Here is a 16380-nt window from a genome sequence, read left to right as displayed (position 1 = left end):
TTCTTTAAATGCGCTAAATCTGTTTTGTGGTCTATTCACAGTTCTTCAGTTACGTTGACTACTGATATGCCGATCTTGCTCCACTTTTTCAAAAATGTCATCCATTTTATCCGTAATAGGGCGACCAGAGCGAGGGGCAATTTTGACATCAAAATTTCCGGATTTAAAACGCTTAAACCAAATTTGTGCTACTCACAGACACTGCCCTAGAGGTCCATAAACATTATTTTTTTCGCGGCTTTTTTGCTTTGCATATTTACCTTTTTTGTTGTATCTTATTTTAAAATGTATCGATTTCTTCATTAGATTTACTCATCTTCACAGTACGAAAAACAAATAAAAATCACGTATTTTCCTAATTTAAATATGGAATTATTTTCTTTAAAATTTAAACTTTTAATGATACAAAAACCAGCCAGATACAAATAGTATAGCCAAAGAGATTTTATAACAAGTTCATACATACTATAATGCGAAAAGACTTTTTCCCTAACCTATTATTATATACCTTCTGTACTTAGTGGTAAATTATCTTCCTGGAATTTCCGCAGACCACAGGCCTATCAACAGATGTGAGAAAGCGGGCAATTCTAGCCTTGGTGGCAAGAGAACAGCATTACTCAACCTGCCTTCAATTTGGCCTCGTTCGGTTCGTTTCACCTCTAGCTGAAAGAGCGGACCTCATTGCTCCAAGCGATCACCAATTACTGTTTCAAAATATAGAAGAGGTAAGTAACAATAACAGTAGGTACAGTCTAGTTACCTTTCTTTTCTATTATTCGGATATTATAATATTGTAAAGTTACTTTCTTTACAAGGCTGATGTACTATTTTCTTTCATCCTCTTCCAAAATTATTCAGTTCTTTCATATGAAAGGATACATTTTCAAGGCAATATCTTGATATGCCCACAAAAACGAATCAGTGTACGGGACTGTACTCTTAGCTCTTCTATGAGAATAGAGGCCGATTCTCAGCTGTGGGACATTAAAATGCTGAAGATGATGATGATGAAATTACTTAACTTCTTGTTAGTTTACGTTAAAAACTTAAGAGCACTGAGAAAGAAATGATATAAATAAAACAAGTATATATTCTTTATATATTTATTCTACTAAGAAACGAATAAATTACAGATATTCAGGCTATCAGAGGATATCTTGGACCAAATAGTTCAAGATGACGGTGAAATACAGACGTCAACGGTTGTTGCCGTGTATTTACAAAAGGCTTCTGTGTTCCTTAGTCTCTATAAGAAATATTGCCTAGGACTAAAAAGAGCCGATTGTGTATTGGTAAGTAATTTTATTAAATAACCTTTTTAATCTTGCTACAAACAAGGTTTATTTTGGTGTACTACACAATTATAACAAAACATTTTGAAACAGGTAAAAAAATCAAAAGACCCCAGCGGTGCATTTTCAAGGTTTTGCACAAGTCCACCAATACCGAGAAGAAGGCCAGATATAACATCATTAGTTCACAAACCACTTGAGCAGTTTCGAGAACTGCTCAGATTAATGAGAGCAGCAGTTGGTTGTAATGGGTCAGGGCCTTATGATCAGCTTGAGAAGAAGCAACTTCAAGTTATTGTGGAGCAGTTGCAGGTAAAAAGTATTTGTAAACTTTGTTCAGGTTAGTAAAACCAAAACTGGAATTTGGCTTCGCATCCAAGAGAAAAGTCGTTTATCATCTGAATTATCTCTTTTTCATTACTGCAATACAAACAAATTCTTCTGAAATCAGCAACCTATGTTAGTTTTTGTGTTTCCAAAAGTTTTTTCAATTTGCGCCATTTTTCAGCGAGAGAACTAATTTTATAGAATAGTCAAAATTCATGGTAAAAACTTTTCAACCTATTTCAGTCTGGTTACCAAGATGTCACAGCGGGATCAGGTTTGATGGGGCTTGCTGGAGATGGAAAGCCATTATTATCTGTTGCCGACCTTGAGAGTCGACTAGTGTTCACTAGATGTAAGGTAAGTATCAGAACATCAGCCTTTATAGTCTTCCGTTTCTTTTTTATAATTTAAATTTAAATAGGCAAAGACAAAACTGTCAAGTGTTTTGTTTTCTGTTTGCATTTGACTAATGCCGCCTACTAAAGATCTTACCTGTCATCTGTAACGAAAAGGCTGCTTGGAAGTAGGCCGCTCCGCTCTCTCAAGATAAAAATATTGTTTAACGAGAGCGATCTGCTGAGCTTTCAGCCGGCTTCTGCTTGACATAATCTGCCTTTCGAACCAGTGTTAGAGTCACAACACTGACTTTACGTTTCAAAAGTGCTTATACATATAGTCTACTAGAAATAAAGGATTTCCATATTTAACTAACCAGACCTAAATGTAAGGCTTAAAAGAATCCTTTCAATTTTGTAATAGTTAGCATTGCCATTTTACTTTCTAGCCATTCGTCTTAAGCACGGCAGGGAGGCAATGGATCTTTGGAGGAGAGCTCTCCAGAGTCGAAGGAAGAACAATTCGACCATATTGGGCGTTACTATTCTCAGACCTGCTGCTTTTTGCCACTGTGTCAAGGGACCGAGTACTATTTGTGACAGAGGAGCCTGTAGCATTGGGGACTGTTTCAGAAGCTCAGTTCAATGTTAGAAAAAAAGGTAAAGTTTTTTTGTTATTACAGAGGTTAGCTAATGTACGATGGATGGATGTAGCAATTATTAATACTCAAATTGCATCGATCTCAGAACCTCCCATTTGTAAGACCAGTGTGGTAAGCACTGCGCCAGCCGCCAGAGAAGTCGTCAAAGTCTGATCGATTCAACCTCTCTGTCTTTCTTCTGGCTGATTTATATTCATCGACTTTGGATTGTTTTGCTTATTCTTAAAATGTTCTCCTATCTTTATTTATGCAATATAAAACCTTGTCACATTTAAATAAATAAAAACTGAAAGATAAAAGTCAAGGCCGTGGTTTCAATACCCACAACTGAAAAATATTTGTGTGATGAACAGAAATGTTTTTGAGTAGACACTCAAAAACATTTCTGTGTGTTTTTTGTATAATATATATATTATAAGTATTCATGTATATTTTCATTAATATATTCACCAGTCATCTTAGTACCCATTACATAAGCTACGCTTGCTTTGGGGCTAGATGTGTGTATTTTGGTAGTATATCTGTATTTTATATTATACTAGCTGACCCGCGCAACTTCGACGACACCAAATTCTTTTAATATCTTAAAAAAACCTAGAAACTAATTGCAGCGCTACCTACCAGTTGGACTTGTTTTATTTCCAAACTATTAATATTTATGTTATTCGCGGCCGTACGTGTGCCGTATTATGCCGTATTCTATACCCGTCGTAACTTCTAAGCGATAGGTTCAATTTGAATATTTAAAAAATAAATTTGCAGGTATATAATCAAACTTAAGATTTAAATTACTTTATTTGTTTCGCATTTATAATATTAGTATTTAGTAGAATGATACGCATGCATTCGATCATTGTCCCATATGCCTCGCGACTTGCTGTTATCTGTGAAGAGTTATGTTTTTTATCTCCGACAATATTTATCAGATCTTCATTAAAATTAGACTTGTTCAGTCTAATTTTAACCTGCTTTGCCTGATATTGTATATACACTTTCAAATAACAAAAGAATTTTAAAAATCGGTCGAAATTTAACGGAGCTATGAAGTAAAATTGATTAAAAATTTCATCCCATTCCCCCGAGGCAACTTATTGTTTATCGGGATAAAAAGTATCCTATATGTTGACCCGGTATATCAGCTACCACTATACCAAATTTTATTTAAATCCGTTCAGTAGTTTTCACGTGATGCCCGGACAGACATACAGACAGACAAAAATTAAATAAAAATCTGTTTTGGACTCAGTGTCGATTATAAAGCATTCCCCGGTCAATATTTTCAAAATATATTAAATGTACAGAAATCGTCCAGTTACAGTTTTATTATAATAGAGATTATTAATTGTTATGTATTCATTTTGTGTTTTCAGCGACTGAATTTCGACTAATCTTGGGTCGAGCTGGTGGTGAAAGTCCATTAGTATCTTGTGCTCCACGGACCCCAGCACGATCTAGGCCTATAGTGTTAAGAGCACCTTCGATTGACTTGAAGGCTGTTTGGCAGAGCTTATTGCAGAGACAAATGTACGTACATTTTTTTGTTCTTAAGAAACATGATCAGCTTACAAAAATGGAATTGATTGTATTTTAACCCAAGGTTTAAATGTATCCTTACCTTTAAAATTCCTTCGATTCCAGTTATCGGGCCCACACGATGTCAGGAACACCACTCGGATCACCACTGGACTCACCCGATCCACAGCTGACCTTCAGCCTGGCAACCCTCGACTCCCAACAACGACAGGTATCAGGATCCAGCATACAACGGCACTCGAGCCTTGCCCTTTTGCCGGCAAGTTCTTACCGTTCACACCTAAATATGCTTGTCGAAGAGCGTCCAGAAAAAGAAGTTCGAGTCAGTTTCGATGTCAGACCTAATTCCGCTTCCCCACAACCTAAACCTGTTCGGGGACCCCTCAGCACTGTCTGGCGAACAGCGCCTACTCCTGAAACTCCTTCAGCAAAGCTCTCACCAGCTGATTCTCAAACATTCTCTTCACATTTTGTCTCCTCGTCAAGCATAGAAAGAAACGAGGAACATGCTTCGCCTAGCGCTCAGCTCACTCCAGATGGAGCTGAAGATTATTCAGAAATGACACCTTGCCGATGGGAATCCTTTGAAGCAGATCTAGCTTTGGCCGATTTAGATATTGATCCCTCTTATAAACATGCGGTTGAAGAACGTATATTTCTACCCGAAGATCCTCTACTACCTCGTGTTGCACTTCCAGAGAGACCAACTCCTCCAGCCTATCTAGAGCTTTGATCCGCGGAGTCAGATCCGGATTTAGTAAATGCGTACTATTTCCGGATTTATGGTCATGAAAAGAGTTAAAACACTCACAGTATGTGAGATGGTAAACCTCTTGGATCTTTTTGGTCCTTTTAAATCAAGTTTGACTTTGAGACATACTTGAATTATCTTTTTTTTAATGTGTAAATATATGGGACAAAACGTGTAAACTTTGTTGGATTGTTAAATTTGCTTATACGTTAGTTCAGAAATTAAGATTAAGGTTGTGGCAAAAATTTTGAGAGACATATTTTGGAACATTAACAGTATTCTCAAATTTCGGTATTTTGGCTATTGATAAATATAATCTAGTTGTAAGTTTAAAGCCCTTCCGAAGCAAGAGTAAAACTGGGTACATAAACGAGGAATTTAACAGAACTGAACTAAAAATACTATACATTTGAGTTATCGTGACTCGCTTGAACTCTAATATGTATGCCGATATTTTACAATTTACCGTAATATAGGATTCAGTGTCAAAATATGTAACTATAGGGTACCAATCGTAGGATTCGATTTCAAGATAATCGTTTTTCAAATATCGTCGTTGTTTCTTGAGTCTTCCGTCCTTTTCTTATGATGTTTTAGTTATTGATACAGAGTTGATTATTCCAGCGCCTCTGCCTTAACACTATTAACTTCAGTTAACTATTTGCTGGCAATGATAGTTTTATTCTTTACAAGTCTATTCACGTTGTTAATAATAATTTCGATGTACATACTCTAAAGAGCTCTGTATCTGTAATAACATAACCTTGCAAAATTGTACAGGTCATGTGGATATTTGGCGATTAGTTGCGAATTCCGTTTCATAGCCCATCGTAGTTTTACTGAATCACTTTTGTTTCTGCATCGCTTCTTTAAAATAACGCATTGCCATTAGAATAAAATGTGTTACAAAGAAAAATGGTAGTTGATGTTATATTTCTGTGTTAAGTAATATATTGTAGTTACTGCTTTTTCAACAATTTAATGCTCACATTATTGAACTATGTCCATACTATATTGTAATTGAAATAGAAATGCGCGTCTAATATAATCGCTAGCATCGTAAAATGTTCACATAACCTACGTCCGGGATTTTTATAAATGTATATGACCTAATTAATTTTAATGCGAAATTTTTAGTAGTTGAAATCAATAGTTTTCGATGTCTTTGGCTGTGTATAGTAAGTCTATTAGATAATGAGGAAAATAATGATAATTTTGAGAAAGCCTTTTACTTATTGTTCTGGGTTCAACGTGTAATCGATTTATTATAAAATTTGGATGTTTTGTTTAGATCGGAGCAGAAATTTCTAATGATCGGTGAATAAAGTGACTTTGTCAGTGGTGATTTTTTTCAATATTATTATAAGTCCTTATTTTGCGACGCTATCGAAGGAACATTTTAATGCGCATCCTTATATCTACATTGAAACTATCTACCATTTTTCTGTGTAACGCACATCATATTACACTTCTGGATATTATTTTTACCGTGCACAATACATATTTTATAAGATAAATAAAGCTTTTGTAAAAAAAAGTCTGTCGTGAGAAGATAATTTGGATAGATAGTATCAAGGAAGGAGTGAAAAATTATCGTTAAGTCTATTGTTACTCCGATACGGTAAGTACATTTACTAGTACAAGAATAATACTTTTGTTTATGATCTCTACAGCACAAGCTGTCTACATCTTATTAATGCAAAATCTGATTATTTACCTAATATCCACTTGATCCTCATTTAAGTCTTATTTTCATACTATATTAAACGACTTCTCGAAAAAATAAAAACCAATTATAGAAATCATAAAAGTAAACCAATTATTACACACACGAACCACGGTGTATAATATAGTCAACAATCAGTGACCAATTTAACAACAGTAACATTTATTATTTTGGGTCCATCACACTTGTTTTAGGTTCTTTCTACGCACCGATTTAGTTATTATTTTCATCCACTTATAATAATTGTGAAATGTTGCTATAGAATGTAACGAACTATTACAAAAAAAAGGAATATAATTACCAACACTCAAAGGAAGTTCATTTAAAATTTGTAATAAGAAATTATACTGGTTACACTGCAACGAATATTTTAGACACGTCGCAGCTCAGCGGAAACACAAACTGGTGCTGGTAGTGCTGTGGAAGGTCCAAGAAGTAACAGAAGTCGAGGTTCCACCTTACATTTGCAGAGATGGATGACTCAATTGCCTGAGGCTGAGGAATTAGACCCACCAGAGCAAGATATGGAGGTCAGTTTTTCCTTTAGCTAATTACAAATATCTTTCACAATTCAAAAGAAGACAATGTAAGTAATTGCACTAAAGTCGATAATTTCGTTAAAATAAAACACTATTGCATGAAAATATTTGATGCAAAATCTTTTCTCTCTTTATTAACTTTTCGTATTCTGTCATTTTTTATTTTGAAAGCAATACAGTTAAAGATGTAAAATGGAATTTATTATAGATGTGGAGTGTAGAAGAGCTTAGAAAGAGATCAAAAGAACTAAACCTTTTAGAAGTATCAGAACTTATTGAAAATAGTACTGAAAAAAAAGAAAGTACTGTTGTTAATATGGTGGAAAAGAAGGAAAATGACCGAAGTCCATCAAAAAGTAGTAATTCTGGTAGTCAGGTAGGTATTTTAATGCAATTTTTAATATAAAGTAACAGTTTTTTTGTTACATTAAGGATTTTTTCTTACAGATTACTGTGCGAACGAGTCCAGTTGTAGTTGATACTATCCCAGTCTGCCGACAGTGTCACAAGAAATGTTTGTCCAAGCCAAATAGTCCACTAATATCACAAAAAGAACCACCGGTACCTCTTAAGCCAAGAGCTGAAGCTTCGCCTCAAAATTCTGCTTCAAATAAAAGTAACACTAGCATTTGTAGTGCAAACTGTGGTAACCGTAAACAAAAACATTTTTCTCACTTAGAACGTAAAGGTGCTATTAGGATACGCCCTGAAGATGCCCCTAAGGCTGCAATGAAAGTTATTGATTCCATAGAACAAAGTCAAAGAATGCTCAAATCAAAATCCTATGAATTGAAAACAGATTCACCGATTTTAAATACGAGCATCACAAGAAGTCATAGTCACACAAAGAGCCATTTGGAACTGAGAAAAGAACATTCTATTAGATCACCTAGTCCCACTTCTAGTAGTAGAAATAGTCCTCTGTCCACTAGCCACACAACATGTAGCTCAATGGTATTTAATTCTAGTTCGAACGACTTAAGAACATCTAATTCAAATATAGCTAACCAAGTTCAATGTGTTATAGCTCAAGAGAAATACTTAAACGAGGTAAAATGTGTAGAAAGCATAACATTATCAAAAACGAGACCATCAGCTTACTCTTCACCAACGACTGTAATAAAAGATGAACGAACGAGACAAAAAGCTGAAACTGTGTTAAATAAGGTATTAGGCATGAATATAATAACAAAACGAGAAAACGTTGGAACTCGCCTTAGAACATCGTCAGTCTTTTTAGATGACGATTCAATCCACGACGATGATAATGACTTCAGAATAGAAAGAGGCCTTCGCAGGTCACCAAGAATGGGTATATCGGCTGTGAGCAAAATTAATGGTGATATAAGTATTAAGTCTGAAATGTTTGAAGATATAAATGCGAACACAAATGATGTATTATCTGACGAGGATTCTGAACTAGGACCTCTAATGTTAATGGGTCTTTCTGCTATTAATCCGGCAGCACATCTTATGAGGGTTGAACCATTTAAAAGGACACATTTTGAACTATCCGCAACTAGCATAAATAATAAGGTAAATTCAAGACCAGGTAGTCTTGGTTCAATACAATCCGAATCACCTGTGCCCAATATAGCAATTGTACCACCAACTCCTGATTATAATACGACTAATAAGACTGTGAGTATTATTTACGTATTCTGATACTATAATTGAGGAAATTGTTATGTTGTTTACATTACGTGTTTACTTTGTTTTCATTTCAGGATGAGCTTGTAGATGAATCTCCCGATTCCCCAGACGTCCCAGATGACTTGCCTTATATTTCACTAAAAAGGTAGGTTTCAAAAAATACTATTTATATAAAATTAAAATTATATTTAATATTGTTTGATGAATACCGCTTAGGAAATAAGCATCGTGCCTAGTAGAGCACCTCTATACCTACACTGGTCTTGGATAATATGCCTAACGTCTGATAATAGTTAGAGCATCATGGAGATCTAAGCTCTAAATCTATCTCACTCGCTTGACAAAAGGCCTGCTTACAGTAGCGGAACATACGTACTAAGGATGGGTTTCGTTTCTAATAATCTAAATTATTTGCATTGTTTTTAGGTATGGCACAATGTCAAGCCTCGAAAGGCTACCATCCGATGAGACTGATGATGGTAATATAAGACTGACAGCACAGGAGCCAGATAATTCTAAAACATATAGCACAGGTAGGGTTTCACCATTTCATGCATGTTTCTAAATTCAAACTCCTTTCTAGTTTTACAATACTGTACTAATTGATTGTAGGGTTATAATGTTATACCAACTATTTGTTTTCGCTTACGATTCCTAATCGTAAAGTTGCCTGGCTGAAATTGTTAGCTATAGCCTCTTTTTACATTATTCTATCTTTCCATTTTTCTTATTCTTTTGTAGGGTTGCCTTACCTTGCAGAGGTTTGCTAATAAAGATTGCAAATTAATATTTTACTGTGCTTGTGTTGCCTTCTTCTAACATACAAAGGACTATTTTCAATTTTTAATTACTTATAGTTTCACTTTGCCTTATTTTAAATGTTAGTTTTAGATCATTTACTTTCCCTTTTACTAGAAATTCAATAACTTTTTTTGTGTAAATGTGAATTTTAATGAAATTGATATTTTTCTAGTAACTAGTGCTGCAGGTGGTATAATGGGATGGACAGCGCGTGCCGGATCATTTGTTGTTGAAAAGATGAATATATTTAGCCACACGGAAAGCGTGCCAAACACCTCAATAGCCCATAAGCAACCTTCCTTTTTAGAACGGTTTGTTCTTTACACCTTTATATTTCCTTATTGATAGTATTAACAGTTTTTTTCTGACCGGCAGTAATAACTGAGGAACTCTAAGGAATTACGTTTTGTAAATTCTTATATCGGAAATCAAAAAAAAAATTTATTTATCTTTTCTGATTATTGAACAAAATCGATTTAATTGACAGAATAAAGATTGGAAAAAGGTTTTATTTTGAATTTCATTATTGGATAGATCTTTTTGTAAAAATCGTTGCAGTATATATATATAAATTTATAAGTGAGATGCCTAAGTAAATTATTACATATTCTATAAACAATACTTGTTCCTAATAATTTTGACATTTCTTTAAATTAGGTGGAAAACAACACAATGGGATAAGAAACGCTGAGTATGTGGTTTCATCGTTCTTGTTTGGATGATTGTTATTTTAGACAAAAAATATGCTACATGTTTTATGTCGTACATAATTCTATAGAATAACTAGATATTGCTAGATTAAAAAATATTCTTAGCAACTTTAACTTTTACTTTTTAATCGATATAATTTTTAAGACTAATGGAAATATATTTCATTGTATTGTAGTAGCAATTAAACCTTTTACGCTAGATTATACTAACAGATGTTATATACATAATAGAGAATTTTTTTATATACTATTTTTTAAATTAAAAATGCAATGTTTTGTAAAGATTTCGAAAGTTTCCATATAGTTTTATTATAGAATAGTATTTTTGAAATGTAGCGTTACTGGTAATATTTAATAGTAACGATGTATAAGTTAATAGATTTTAGTCTTTCTGAGATAGTCAATTTTTTGCTGTTTGACACTTTCCTGGAATTTGACTATGTAATAAAATGGAATTTAATAGGTGCCTTGGAGTTGGTGACTGGAAATCCGCCATTGGAACTGAAGAAGGTACAATTGAAACTGGTGAAGGTAGTGGAGCCAGCGGTGAAGAAGCTTGGGGCACTCCATCATCTGGTGACCTCTCAGACAATCTACCAGATTCCGAACATGGAACACTTTCTGTAAGCTTAAATAAAAATAATTGATATTATGACCATTTTTATCAAGTAAAAAGAAAATTTTCTTGATACTTGACACATTTCACCGTTGTAAACATAAGCTGGTAAGACATCTGGTTGCTATAGCTGCCTGACTTTTAACCACATTAGCGATTGCGTATCTGATCAATTGCAATAAGATAAAAAAAAATTGATTTACATTTAATGAAAAAAAAAATAGTTGGCATATAATGATAACATTGATCATGTTCATTTATTTTTTGTAATAAGTTTAACCTTAATGAACAGAACCTTATCGTTGCAGTCACCAACAAAGTCTTCTTCTTCATACGCTGGCGATGATGATACGGAACTGATGATGGATGAACTTCTTATGGCACCAACAATAACTGGACCAACTACTTTGAGACCCCTCTTACCAAGGTAAGAATTTCGTGTAATACAAAATTCTCATTATTTTAATTTTGTAAATTCATTATATTTAGAATAAAAAATACTCTTTTACTAAATTTGATGTTGATTATTATTTCCTGAAATGCAGAGATGTATTTAGAAGAAGACTAGAACCTTTATTAGAAGAAGACGGTTCAGATAGTGGAAGCGAAGACAACAAACCAACACCTACAAACTCTGATGACCAGGTGAATACCAAAAATATTTATATTAATCACGTTTAACATTTTTCAAATAATGACCCTATGATTTAATGTTATGAAAATATACAATTATTCCTTGTGTGCTATGAAACTCATAAATATAAACTTATATCAATGACCAATTTTATATGTACCGAATAATAATTTAAAGTTTGTGTTGTGATCAGTCAAAGATGCTTACATTATACAAAAAAAAAACTGATGCATAGATTTGTAAATAAAACCAAGGCATACAGATTTAAAATATAATTTTGTTTTTATTGGTGGAAAATCCAAGCTTATAAATCTATTGTGTTCAAGAAAGCTTACTTTGATTGATTACTGTAGTAGATGTGACGTTAAATGGTTATCAATGTATGGACCGTATAAAAGCATGTAAGCGTCATGAAACCATAGAGTGAAATGCAATTTGCATAGCAAGTAGTTTGTTGTTGCATGATCCTGATCCAGTTAATGTGAAATACAAACTCTCGTTGGGTTCTTTTATTTCAGTAGAACTAAGAATGAATTAAAGAAATTGAGAACGATAGACAATAATATAAATTATGTAAATCTTGTAATACAGTAGGCCAATATTGAAATTTTGGACAAAACAACTATGTCACAGATAGGCCAGAGGATAACATTTCTGTAGACTCTTAGTGACATTTTTGGAAGGTTATTACTACCTTTCATACACATTTATTCTTAATGTTTTCTGATGTTTGCTTTAACTACCACAGGGTTGCAATTGTTGTTAATCGTAACACAATCGACCTGAATACAAACTATATCGTTCTTCTCTCTCATGTAACAAAATGTGCCTATAGGTGACCTTCAAATTTCATTTCAAAATAATTCAGGACTCACTGTCAAGGAAGGATTACTTTAAAACAAAATTAGAACTTATTTATCAATTTGAACAGCAATTGAGTTGCCTCGGGTTTATTGGCATTAGGGTACGCATAGTGAGTAGCTAGGTTGTATCTCACGTTGTGACTGCCCGCTGGTGCGGCGCTTGGCGCAGGGCAGCGAGCGTGGCCTCGGTGCTGACGATTGTTGCGACGCGCCGCACCGACCGCCCTCTGCAAACGTCTCAGGTAAACTCACCTTATCATTCCTACTCCTAATTGTATAGATGCCAATTATAGATTTGGATTACATTTCAATAATAACTGCTTTTTTTAACTTAGCCTTTTTGGTTCAATAAAGTCTTGCTCAAAGAACCATTTCAAACTCACGTTTTTGGTTTTTTTATTAAATGAATACCTTGGTCCGAGAATATTTAAAAGTATTAAAATTTTCCGCCATATGCATTTAAATTCATAAAGTACATATATGTATATTATATTCAAAATGCTTTACAGTTTATATAGTGATAATATTGGCTAAACCTAAGAATTTTATTTTCTTTCAAAACTAAAATATTTTTCCGCACTAAAATGTAAACTACAAAGTGAAAATGTTATCTTCGTGCGAAATTTTAGCCCGAACGGTTCGGCGGTTAATTTCTAAAGACAACATGTTATTGTATAGGACACAGATAAAATTACTACAAAATAATTTACAAGAGCTGTTAATTCGAAATAAATAAAACATTGCATAACATTATTTCAACATTTTAGTTTTGTTCAGTTTTAGGTTTTTCCTTTTAGTTCTCAGTGAATAGCTATCATAGTAAACATGTATATACAGAAATAATAATAGACACAGTAGGTAGATACAAACACTCAACATGTAAATACTAACAAAATACATTTTGACAGAAAAGTGGACTTCTTGACTAAAGGTGAAAGGTGAGGAAAAAATAAGGAAAATATCACATAATATTTACGTATTAAAAATAATAAAACGACAAACTAACAGTACAATACAACAGCACGATGCATGCAAATTTTGTTATCAAAGATACAGTATACAATTTTGTCTTTTAAATCCATGTTGTCTCAACCCCAGCATGTTATACAGATGCACAAGAACACCTTGAATGTCTACTTTTTGTACATAATATTATATTAAGATACTTTGGTAATAAAACACAAAAGTTCAATGATCACGTACTTTATATGCAGCTTTATCTTTACCTTAACCGGAGGGACCCAAAAATATTTAAAACAGTTAATTTAACCAAACTGTTTCTAATCTTTAATAGCTTGATTATTAATTATTTTTCTTCATTATTATTGATCGAAGTTTTATCGGACCAATATTAAAATTATGATTTTAGCACTAAATTTCTGAAAGTTTAGTCTAAACATTTAAAATATAATTAGCTCACTGAAGGTTCATCGTTGCAGAAGAAGTAGTTTCTTTAATCGACACTCCTAGATTATAAAAGCTAGGTTGTTGCCCGTGCTCTACGTCCACGACACGGTTTTTTACAATTTCCGTGGGAGCCGTTTGTTTGCCTGGGATATGTTACTCTTCGTTCTTTTATTTTACTCTATGCAAAAAAATAATTTGATTGGTTGCTAAAAAGAAAAAAAAACTTTTGCGTTAATTAGAATGGCTTAGAGACCGCGGAAGATTTGGTTAAGATGTTTGTAAAACTTATCTAAACTGAGTACGGATAGCTTCATTTTATAGATTATAGTTGCAAGAAGGCTAGAAGTTACTTCATTAACATTGAAAAGGCGGTATTCATTTCAGTTTTTTGGGTTCCTTTCTCACTTTTATTTTTACAACAGAATCTGAAGATTCGAATTAACACGTACAAGCAATACCTACTCAAATAACAAGTGAAAATGAATTTGATGTCAGTGATCTTAAGGCAGACTGTTCCGCAGAAGCAGAGGACGGTGTGTGCGACGCGGAGCCCGAGGGCCTTGGAGAGGAGCACACTGGTGGCGTCGCGTCAGAGCTGAGTCCAGATCGGACTCCCACCAACGAGGCACCTTCGATGCCCTTACAATCTGGTATGAAAATCACAAATCTAGTGACAATATTATAATGTTTAGATTCAAAATAAAAAAGATTTTATATGACGGTATCATTTGGGAACCGAAGAACTATATTGGTGCTCAACACTCCTCTTTGTGGTTGAATTGCTGAACTTATTTTGATAAAATTCGGGGACCTACTAAGAACTTTTGTCTTGGAATGATGCGCATTTCATTGAAACCCTAATATTATATTAAAATGCGAAACTGAGATTTCTGTTTTTTCTTTTATTACAATAATAGTAATTTTATCGATTTAGAGCATTACAAAGTAAAATAATTAAAAAAAACATATCTAAAAAAATATTCTACTCCTTACCATCGCATAGTAACCTCAATATTTGTGACGTGAATAATACCAAATAATCATCTAAGATAATTTATTATTTAAAAAAATACTCCTTTGCTTTCATACAAATATTCCAGCTAGTTAAGATTTCACCCAGAAATAGATGAATGTATTTTACGTCCCCTGAAATTTCAAAGAAGCTTTTTAGAATTATTTTATTAAACCCGAATTAGTTTTTTACACCTTTACGTTAACAAAGTTTGGTATACTCAGCTTTGAACTATAAGTAACTTTGTTTTTGTAACCAGTTTCAAAAGAGTGTGTGGAACGAGCATCTGTTGGCGGCGGTCGGCGGGGCTCAGCCAGTTCAGCCAGCACGCCCTCCACACTCGAACGCACCACTATCCACAACCCCACACCCCTACATCAGCTGTCACCAGGTAAAAACCTCATGTGTATACGTATGGTGACAAAGTACCAAACTTCTTGTTAATTTTACCTTCATATAAATATTTTGCTGAAGGTGTGCAAGACTCTATAAGATGAGTAAGTATGCCGTGTGGTGATCAGAATACAGTTGCCATAAACCCTCCTCTTCCCGCGGGTGTCGTACGAGTCGACTGAAGGAATATTACGGAAAACGGGCAGCAGCGTCCACTTTTACTACTGCTTTCATCTACTGCGATCACCAATCCGTCTGTCCAGCGTGGTGATTATGGGCCTTTAGTCCAGCAGCGGACCGGTATAGGCTGTTGATGATGAGGAAGTTTCTTTAAAGAAACGCTATGAGAGTTTAATGTATCGGATCCGAATCAGTACCTGTAAGAAGGTCTCATCTCATCTCTTCTATTATTATTGCTCAGATCAGGTTGCTCTTATAATAATTTTAAATGACAACCTGAGATGGTGATAACGAAGAAAAAACACCCGGCTAAGTTTGTTGTAGGCTAACATATATTTTTTAGCTTCAGAGCCACCACCAGTACCAGAGTCTTCGCGGGAGGAGATTCGCCCAGCGTCTCCGGAGCGGCTCAGTCCCCGTGCGGAAATGCGGCTGGCACTCGACCAGGGGAAGGACATATTGGCGGAACAGGAAGTGGCATGGGTGAGTGAGAGAGAGAGCATCTTTTTAATTATAAACATCTAATGCGGCTATAGGAATATCATAGGATTTTTAAAAAAGAATAAATCCTAGAAAGATGTTATAATCCATTCATTCATATGCTATGTAGATTTAATTTTGAATTTTTACATTTGCCAGCGCAGCCGCTTTTTTAAGTTGGCTGATGTGAATGTCTCTAGAGATATTTATATCAAAAACAACTTCACAATATAATATTTATTGGTCAGGTCACCTATTCAGTAATACAGGCTTTTGCGTTTGCGTTCTCGCTTCTGTTGAAAAAATTTAAAATAAGAGTAGAAATAGTAAAAATAAGAGCAAAATAATAGTCAAAGCTGTTTGAAGTTTAAACGCCACCACAGAACTATTACCGCTATAATATGCTGTTTTGTTTATTTCAATTTGATTGGGGCCATTTTTGCGTCGATGTTGTGAAGCTGTA

The 16380-nt window shown here is 34.2% G+C and overlaps 1 protein-coding gene across 1 annotated transcript in view; it reads left to right on the top strand.

Moving 5' to 3' along the window:
- The window catches only part of LOC120637866, a 57229-nt gene that overhangs the window by 36147 nt on the left and 4702 nt on the right, over positions 1 to 16380 (top strand). The window contains exons 8-28 of the mRNA XM_039909908.1: positions 552 to 728; positions 1137 to 1295; positions 1389 to 1607; positions 1866 to 1979; positions 2407 to 2617; positions 3990 to 4143; positions 4258 to 4363; positions 7004 to 7159; positions 7377 to 7544; positions 7616 to 7784; positions 8196 to 8809; positions 8896 to 8966; positions 9248 to 9354; positions 9795 to 9933; positions 10796 to 10955; positions 11257 to 11375; positions 11494 to 11593; positions 12615 to 12687; positions 14374 to 14502; positions 15124 to 15255; positions 15781 to 15920. Coding sequence (XP_039765842.1) covers positions 552 to 728; positions 1137 to 1295; positions 1389 to 1607; positions 1866 to 1979; positions 2407 to 2617; positions 3990 to 4143; positions 4258 to 4363; positions 7004 to 7159; positions 7377 to 7544; positions 7616 to 7784; positions 8196 to 8809; positions 8896 to 8966; positions 9248 to 9354; positions 9795 to 9933; positions 10796 to 10955; positions 11257 to 11375; positions 11494 to 11593; positions 12615 to 12687; positions 14374 to 14502; positions 15124 to 15255; positions 15781 to 15920 — 3417 coding nt within the window. The remainder of the gene's footprint in view (positions 1 to 551; positions 729 to 1136; positions 1296 to 1388; positions 1608 to 1865; positions 1980 to 2406; positions 2618 to 3989; positions 4144 to 4257; positions 4364 to 7003; positions 7160 to 7376; positions 7545 to 7615; positions 7785 to 8195; positions 8810 to 8895; positions 8967 to 9247; positions 9355 to 9794; positions 9934 to 10795; positions 10956 to 11256; positions 11376 to 11493; positions 11594 to 12614; positions 12688 to 14373; positions 14503 to 15123; positions 15256 to 15780; positions 15921 to 16380) is intronic.

This window comes from Pararge aegeria, chromosome 4 (genome assembly GCF_905163445.1).
Source record: "Pararge aegeria chromosome 4, ilParAegt1.1, whole genome shotgun sequence".
Lineage (NCBI taxonomy): Eukaryota > Metazoa > Arthropoda > Insecta > Lepidoptera > Nymphalidae > Pararge > Pararge aegeria.
Note: the sequence above shows the minus strand (reverse complement) of the source record. Positions and strands in the feature narration are given on the sequence as shown.